The 9,013-nt window shown below is 42.0% G+C and overlaps 1 protein-coding gene across 1 annotated transcript; it reads right to left on the reverse strand. All coding sequences in view use genetic code 11, as the record gives it.

The window, feature by feature from the left end:
- Positions 1 to 3,176: 3,176 nt before the first annotated feature.
- On the reverse strand, positions 3,177 to 8,434 carry EGR_08311 (hypothetical protein; the record flags this gene model as incomplete). The annotated part of the gene is made up of 5 exons (XM_024497560.1): positions 3,177 to 3,644; positions 3,718 to 4,086; positions 4,164 to 4,395; positions 7,755 to 7,995; positions 8,065 to 8,434. The coding sequence occupies 5 exons, from the start codon at positions 8,432 to 8,434 to the stop codon at positions 3,177 to 3,179; spliced, it is 1,680 nt and encodes a 559-aa protein (XP_024348038.1).
- Positions 8,435 to 9,013: the final 579 nt, after the last annotated feature.

A 9,013-nucleotide genomic window follows, 5' to 3' on the forward strand; every position in this document is an offset into this window, starting at 1 on the left:
TCTGTTCCTCGTTCAGGTAGTTGATGAAACCTAATAAGGCTTCATGCCGATGCCATTAAATGGCACAAAAACCCTAAGATTTCAACATAGTCAAAAAATTCTTTTTAGTTTCAAAGATAGTCAAAAGCTTAAGGATAGATCCACCCCACGTCTTGAACGCCGTGTATGATTCGATTTTGCTTACAATGTTCACTTTTACTTATCCATCGTAAGACAAAATTCCTTTCCCGATCGCAGCAAATAAAATAGTTACCTTCTCTTCAACTGCATCAAAATCATCCACGATTGCAAGGATTAGCCGCTTTACAACAATGATGAAAATGACACATCTTACAACGAAATTCCAAGATGCCTGTAGTTAAGATAAAATCTTGTTTAAGGTAAAGGACCTAGAGTGATAACAAGCCTCTGCAAGAAAGAAATGCAAAACTCAGAGAATCACTTTACAATTTCGGCCATTGCTTCAGCTAAATAGCCCAGAAATAAAACGCCAGATTTGGAGCTGAAAAATTAGGATTTAATTTGCATTAAAGGAACCTGTGTATAAAGAAAAAGGTCCTGAAAAGTTAATCCCTGATTACTTTCAAGTCAACTCCACAAAATGTAGGTGCAACGAAGTGTCATGAGCAAGCTGAATGTTCAGGAACAAAAGTATGTAAGAATGTTACCTTAGGAAGCCTATCAATCCGGCAGGTATAAACTTCCCTGTTTTGCTGTATCGCATGCACATAAGAATAGCTAAGCACACACTACCACCTAAGGAACAAAAGGATGTATGAAGTGGTTAACGTTACCCAGTAGCAAACGAGCATCTCCCTTTGCTAAGTGATGAGAACCAAGAAGAAGTAGAGCACCGAAAGCGAGTCCTGATACAAGCGACGCAGTGCTGCCTAAAAATATCCGATTAACGCAAAGAATTAAAATACCAGCCCTGACATAGCCCACCACACCACCTCCTCCAACAACTAACCCGAAAAGCAAGCTCAGCGGATCAAACATCAGCTCGGCGCTGGGTCAGAGTCCCCGCTACATAAACAACCAATTTAAATAACACCCATAATACCCATGAATTACAGTAGGCTATTTTAAACACAATAGTACCACTTTCTCATGCTTCCAAGCTTTTGCCGAGTTTAAACAACAACTCAGTAGTAGTTTTTGTTAGGGTTCGATCGAGGTTAAGGTTAAAGTGTGATTTATCCAAACAGACTTTTAAAGTATATCGTTATGCAACAGTAGTTTACAATCGCATTTTTTACTTACCGACCTCTGTGTTAGTGCACCCCACCTTGGTAAATTTGAACTCATTCACAACTAATTTATAGAGCGGGGTTTGCTAGACCCGGCGTTAATGATGAAAAAATTGTTTTTAGTGCTCCAAGGGAAATTCTAAGGTCTCGTGTCATTTCATTTCCAAAGATTGCTTTATTTGATACCATTTTTACCAATTTATAGTGAGCTGCTCCTAGTCACAAGAAGTCACAATAGTGTAGCAGAAAGCGTATTACTGACGTGCAAAATAGCTGAGGCTACTGGCGTGGCTAGGGAACTATGGCTCCAAGCAGATGTAAGCTCTGCGAGAATTTACGTAACTGAGAGAAAAAAAATGGAGAGTAACCACCTACTTAAGCATTACTTGAGTTGTTACCATGTTTTCTGCAAATCGAACCTTACCTCGAAGTGCTTATCTTACTTAGCACTCACGAAAAATAGCCGAAGGTAAGTCATTAAGGACTTGCCTTTTAGAGGGCAGCGGTATTTTTCTTGCAAATGCAATTTATGGTAATACTTAAGCAATTGTTTAAATATCTGCAGTTTTACACCGTTTTTGGAGAGCAAGTGAATAAATCTTGTAGGAAATTATTAAAGCAGATGAAGACTGCTCCACGTCAGTACTCCACAAGATATCTTTGCCCCCGGTGTAGTTTATTTGACCATGCGTCACTCCCTGGCTTCTAAGTTTTCCGATTTAGAGCTAATAATGCACAGGAGGGAATGAATTGACCACAGCCCGATCAGGAAATGTGATACTTCATTATGTGCGTAAATCGGCGTGACTCCGAACGACTTTACTGAAGATACATACAAACGCATTTCCAGATGCGCATTAATAAACCTAACTGCTCTATTGGACTTTTCGATAAAGGGGAACAGTTTCGACCTACCCTCTGCAAATCAAATGTTACTCTACTATAACGAAATTGTAGCACAAAGCGAAAAGCTACTTACAAGTATGATTTTATTTGATTTGAAACAATATAAGACGTGGAAACAGTCGTAGCTCCTTGAGCCTTTCCTCAAGCCCCAATAAGTCATGCACCTAGAAAAGGAGTCTTGCTGATGTACAGAAGGGATGGAGGCTGCTGCCATTGGTTCTGATGACGTGCCCCTCAGAAGTATGAAAGAGGAGTCTTAAATGCCCATGAAACCAAAACAAAGAGTTGAACAAATGATCAACGTGTTGCACAGTCTTGACACCTGTAATGCACATCGAAAATTTACGTGATTCCTTGCCATTTTTGGGATATAATAACGCAACTATTCATTTTGACTTGCTTACGATCGTTTATATGCAAGCTTCATTAAGTATCGGCCCTCTTCCCGATCTCTTTCTATTTCCTTGTATTCTAAACCTTTGTATGCCTGAATTTAGGTTGGATGGGTTTGCATAACCTCCTTGCAATGTCTGTTGTGTAGCACTTGGAGGAGAAGCAGTACGTGCAATGGTAGAAAGCAAGTCTAGGAAATGGGTTCCACCCAATTCCCTCAACAGAAATTATTTGTACCTTGTAATGTTAAAGCGCTAGACGCACTGCTAATTATTCCCAAACGATCCACTTACTAGCCAGCACTTCAAAGGGACGTGGCGGATCATTCCCATGAGATCATGCTCAACTTAAAAAACATTCATCAATTTAGGCAGCAAATGAATTTGAGGCTCAAATACCATTAAAAAGGATGATGCTGACTAACTTCCGAGATCGATTAAGATCCCTTTTTAAACCCCATCAGGGAGAGGTTAAATCCGAGGAATCCTTTTGATACATCCGCTCTCCACCAAGTCATCTTCCCTCACACCATTGTCTTTAAAATAAGCACATTTTTGATGTCAACTAATAATGAACACACTTTGATGGTACCTTTTCTTCCCTTTCTCTACCGCTTCTTAGTAAGTTTTACAAAGTGCTTCTCAATAATTCGTTAATCGCAAGAGTCTGGAGAGGGCAGATGTCCACGTAATTGCCTCCTACACCGCTTCCAGTCATACTCATCGGTCTCTCTGCCTCTCCACTCCCTCGCACCGCATTCAGCTGCGCTTCCATAGATCTGGCTAGGCGTCTTGACAGTCGGGTGGACGGTACTTGCACTAGGCGTTCACAACTGCTGGAGGAAAAGAGGGGAGTGGAATGAGGTTGCAGTGGAGGTGAACGAACTGTCAGATTTCCTGTGTAAGTAGCAATAGCGGAAGCAGTGTTAGAGGGTAGCTGAAAGTCCAGCATTGCATAGTTCAGGGTAGACGTAGCTGTTGACACGACATCTTTTCCGAAGAAGTGTGGAGCTACCGTTGCTGAGCGAGAGGTTGCCGATTTCGTCTCCTGACTCTGTAGAAGGCTCCGTACGTTCTCGTAAGTACCGATGCGATGCTGCAAAGACAAAAGCTAAAATATATTTCTTTCTATTAAAGAAGAATGTCACAATTTTGCATAACTAAACTACCAAGGGTGGTTGATCAATCAGTGGTGATTGCGCGTCGATTTCTTGACTCAGTGGAGGAGCAGATGCCGGTGGTGGAGGCGGAGGTGATGAGAGTTCAACCATCCAATCCGAATCGTCTTCACCATTGTCATTACAGCCTTCTGTAGCACCTGCCCGTCCAGCAATCTCAGCATTGGGTTGTAGGAGGTTTGTCCACGACCGATTTAGCTTTGGAGGGAACAGAGGGATGTTGACGTAAGTCTGATTGCTGATCACCAGTGGTGGTGGCGGAGGAGGCACGGAGGGAGGGGGTGACAAAACGGTTGAGGGACAACAGACAGCCGAACGCGTCTTAAGGGACCTCGAACGCTTCTGATGCTTGATATGAGCCTTAGATGAAAATGAGTGTGAATGAGCCTTCCACCTACTTATAGAGCATAAGTAGGGAGTGTGTTTTGTTGCAATACCTCGAGATTTTGCCGAAACATCGTGATATTTGGGATGCGAAAGAGGTAATGACCTTCGCCATGTGGAGCCCGTCGACCTGTTTCCATCTTGAAGAGACATCCGTGAAAGGCGAACTGACGGAGGGTTGTTAGTGGCCACTCCAATCGTAGAGTCTCCATTTGGGACGTTGAATGCTGATCACATCCAACGAGAGTTTGGACACTTGGAGCATCCAAATCCACGCTCTGACGACTATAACAGAAAAAAAATAAGAGTGGTTAAAGTAAATTCGAGCCAATAAACTACGGTTCTGGAACGCTGTTGAGTTCAGTTGCACATTTGGCCACACGGATCCTCAGTCTCTGTGGGTTTCGCCTCATCACCTTTCGCTAACCTTAGCACGAGTCCATATATCGCAGTTGTGGAAGTGCGTTAGTCCACAACCAGAAACTAAGGTTGGTATTGAAGTAATCAACTGAGTGATTTGACCATTTGTGTTCCAATCAGACTGGGCTCTTTCTCACAGGATCGGCGCGACCCTTTTGACTACCATGCATGGAAGGACGTTGAGTGGGTTACTAACACTCACGTTCACAGCACCTCAACGACCTCTCAATGCCCAACTTTGGAGACATTATGAGTGACATGAGCGAAGGACGCCAGAAAGCTGGTGATGATTCACAATAGGTAGGTCTTCTCTACGTGTATGCGATGACATGTATTCTGACCTCTGTCCGATTGTTTCAGAGTGAACAGTCTTTACCTTTACCTTCGATTCATTCAAAAGTCGTGGGTCTTGTGATCGTAAAAAGCACACTACGGCTTCTAAGAGGGCGAAAAATAGCCACGTAGACAAAAGAAGGGGGAATAATTCATCTTACCTACGCAATGAACAGAGGTGGGTGTTTAAAGAAGGCAGCAACAGTTGTTTGTGATACAGGGATAAATGCAGCCCCTCTGGAACTACCTGCCGCTGCATCACACACGCACATGTCCGCCCATTCGTGATTGGCTAATGGCACTGCAATTCAAGGTGGTGCGTTGGGGATATGAGTGAGGGCCTGTGCACATCAGTCATGCAAGTACGCACTTGAACAAATTTGCAGAATTGGCATGTTCATTACTTGGGGATTCATTCCCTCCAGAACGTAATCAACGACGAATCAGTATTTCCTTTAATATTTGATCCTTTTATTCGCGGTAAGTAATAGAGGATAGTCGAGATCGGTAAAGCGTGTTCATCACCGTTAATGTGGAACTTTGAGGGGTCAAACAGACTTCAGCGCTAGTGCAACCGTTAAATTGGTGAATGTAGTTCCTCCAACCGTGGATGCAATTATTAAAAGTTTCATTGAAATGCACAAAATTATAAACTTCCTGAAATGTAGGCAATTTTAGGTGAGTATTTGGTTTACGGAGTTAAGACCACCACGTAGGTGGTGGTATATCACTTTCAGGGATGACAAATGTGATGAGATGTACCGCCACTGAGGGATACACCCTGATTCTTCGTGGTAGCGGATGTGGCCAAATGGTAGTGCGGAGCTCTCCTGATCTGCCACGCAAGCTCACTAATGGACGACTCCACGAGGGAGAAGTTGGGCTCCATATTGGATGTACACGTTGAGGAAATGAATTTGTTCTTGCAGCACAAGCAGCGCATAACATGACAGTGGTCCCCTCCCTCTTCGATGGCCTTTACGCATGCGTTTCTCAGCCATATTCATCTCAGGCGCAAAAGTATAGCAAGCTTAAGCAGTTCTTTTAGAGGCTGCAAACGAAAAATAGACTTTACCTTTGAGGGAAACTGAAAGCATATTTCTCTTTCCCCTTATCTCTCACACTTTGCCAAGAAGTGAGGGGAGTGAAAATGTGGGAAATGGGGAAGCGCAAGACCACAAACTTGGTGAAAATGCCAAGTCCTGTCAATCGACCGCCAAATGGCAGATTTCTCCGGAAAAACGTGAACAATCACTACTAGACAGTCAACAAGGATAGAGGCAGTAGAAGCAGATGCCATTTTAACAGATGATTTTCTTCCTGTAGGCAACCAGTTACCTGACTGGCGGGATGGCCAGGTGAATAGGCTTGTCTGAAAGTTAGTTCAAAATGAACGTGTTTACATCACTGTTAAATGCCTCTACGTGTTTAATGGTATGTGCCTCACATACTATGCCCACTTTGCGAGTCCAAGGTGCTTCTTCTAGAGCCAATCTCAAATGCGATGCCATGAAGAAACAAGCTTTATTCTACCACTATCTAGGTAAATGTACTTGCCAAAAAGGTTAGAATTTTGTCAAAATTAATCACTATTACTTTAGCAAGAGTAACGATTGATGAATGTGGGCATAGATTATAATCCATTTTTTTAAAAAAACTCGAAAAGTGGGACTGATGGTCTCTCACTTCATATTCACAGCCACACACCTTATAAATATGCCTTGAAGACAGGAACATCTGTCTTTTCCGCATAAAAACACCACTAGCAGCGGTAAGAGTGGCAGTTGAAGGACCACTAGCACTAACAGCAGCAGTATCACCAACTTTGACCGAAATTTTATTCCATTTGGCTTTTTATTGGTCAATGTTCACATTCGGGGCTATGAAATGGAGGTTGGTATGTGCCTGGGTAAATCGACCTCTCTTTCCTCCCATCTGTTCTTACGAGGAATGTTAAAAAGATTCCCATTTTACGGACGGCAAGTTTTCTTACACATGCGTGACATCAGCTAAGGAGACTGAATTACCAATAATAACACAGATAACTTACACAGCCACCATATAATACGGTTATGGACTTGCTAAATGGTCTATTTTAAGCATGTCTAGGTCCCAGTAACAGCTGTGCTAGGTCCCGATTTTCCTTAGGCAGCGAGTGAATTGACCAGTTTGGCACTACAGGTGGCAATGCCATACTAGAACAATATCACATCTAAAAGATTGTGTTTGAGTTCACCTTTAAAGCCTGGTAACAAGGTTGGCGGTTTTGACGTTTTGTGGAATAGCGGGGAAGACAGACCATTACAAATTAACCAAGCAGATGCAGTTTATATGGTGTTGATGTCTATAGTTTGTTCAGTAATATAAGTAGTGTAATAGACCTAAAGACCTTTTCAGCTCCACGAATGGTGATTTTAAAATTTTTTGTGAGTCCGGAGCTTCTTATCTAGCTCTTTGAATTTTAATCATGACGACTAATGGCAAAACTAGAAATTGCGATGTGCTACATTTACTGTGTGGGCACTTGGGCATGCGTGGCTCGATCGCGTCGGACAGCAGACACGAGTACATAAAGTGTTAAGACGTGGCCTAGCCCAAGACAACCAATCAAGTAGTGCTGAAAAGATAGAAACGGTTATAAATACCTGGCTACATTTATGAACTCCATGTCTCTAACATAATACTAGAGGGTTAATAGGCCACGTTTGCAAGGGAAGCTTTGATTTCCCCCCTTTTATAAATAATCTTAAATGGACTTTCTGGCTACGCTTTAATTTGCTGCCAAAATTTTTTAACATGTACGATTTTTAAAGTATCGGGAAGCCGCATATTTAGCTTTTGTTCCATTAAATGATTTGAAAAAAGGATGATATATACCAAAACCGACGCACTTATTTTTCGACTTCTTAGAGAGCAACGTTGTCCAAAACTGTTTGATACCACGTTTCCGTAAGTTTAATGGACTATAGACACTTGACCAGAGCTTTCTTCTACCAGAAAAGCATCTAGACTGAGATGAAAGCAGTGATTGGTAAGAGAAGTTGGTATCATTCTCCATTGCCCAGTAAGATAGATCGAAAAACGTTCCTGAATTCAATTGATCGCGATTGAGTAAGAAGCCATAGTCAAGTGCTAAAAAACAAAAAGAAATATTGAAATAGAGTTAAGGAAGCCATTTGCGCTGCGATGTTTTCAACTTACAGTAATTTTGAGCAGAGGGACTAAGAAGTTCCTGATCACCTGGGCCACCCAAATGGGCTGGAATTTTTAAATCAGAGTCCCTTGATAGGAATATAAGGCAACCATTTGAGCAAGTAAGAAAACCTGTAATTCGACAAGCTTCTAGCCGAAACCGATAAGTCGAGTTTAAACGAACTGCCCCATAGTCCGGTAGATCGGAGGATTCTGACTTTTGAGGTGTGTCCTCGGAGAGAAGCTTAGTGCCCATGCTAAAGACAGTACTGTTTTTCTTAGAGGCTTTTTGAGGAAGCGCCGTCTTTGACAACTCACTAGGATGTGAACGAAGAGTGTTCGCTGACATACGTGGTGTTGCCAAATGAGTGCGAACCATGTGGGCAGGCAATACCGTGGCCTCAAGATGTTGATCGGTTGGCAAATCACCAAGCCAAATACCACATAATTCAGCGTTAAAAGTAAATTGCTGTGCAAATTTTGAACTGTATTGCAATTCAGAGGAAGTAAAATGTAGGGATTCAGCAGTGGGATATGACAAACAATCCATATATATCACACAAGTGAGATAAGAAACAGTGAAAAAATGATGATTTGAAAATTTACACTCAGCAAAGGTATAACGTTTGGATATGTACAGAAATATTGTTTTCTAAGTAACTTCGCAAATAACTTCCTAAATTGTGAGAAGAAACAGACTACTCAAACGCGTTCCCGAACACCAAGATCCGCAAAGTACAGCTAATGTTGTGCGATAAAACAAAACATGGCAGGCTTGTATAATGTGCATCATACTAGTTAACATGTTAAAAAAGTTATAAATTATCGCTTACAATTACTTTGTTTGCTGTCTGTTGTGCCTAAAAAATATCATACTGCTGCCTTACTTCCTAGTATAAATACTGAACAGCACCTATAAAAAGTGCAGCAAACTGGCTTTCTCAGACTGCTTGTTACG

The sequence above is a fragment of the Echinococcus granulosus genome (genome assembly GCF_000524195.1).
Source record: "Echinococcus granulosus chromosome Unknown EG_S00102, whole genome shotgun sequence".
Taxonomy (NCBI): domain Eukaryota; kingdom Metazoa; phylum Platyhelminthes; class Cestoda; order Cyclophyllidea; family Taeniidae; genus Echinococcus; species Echinococcus granulosus.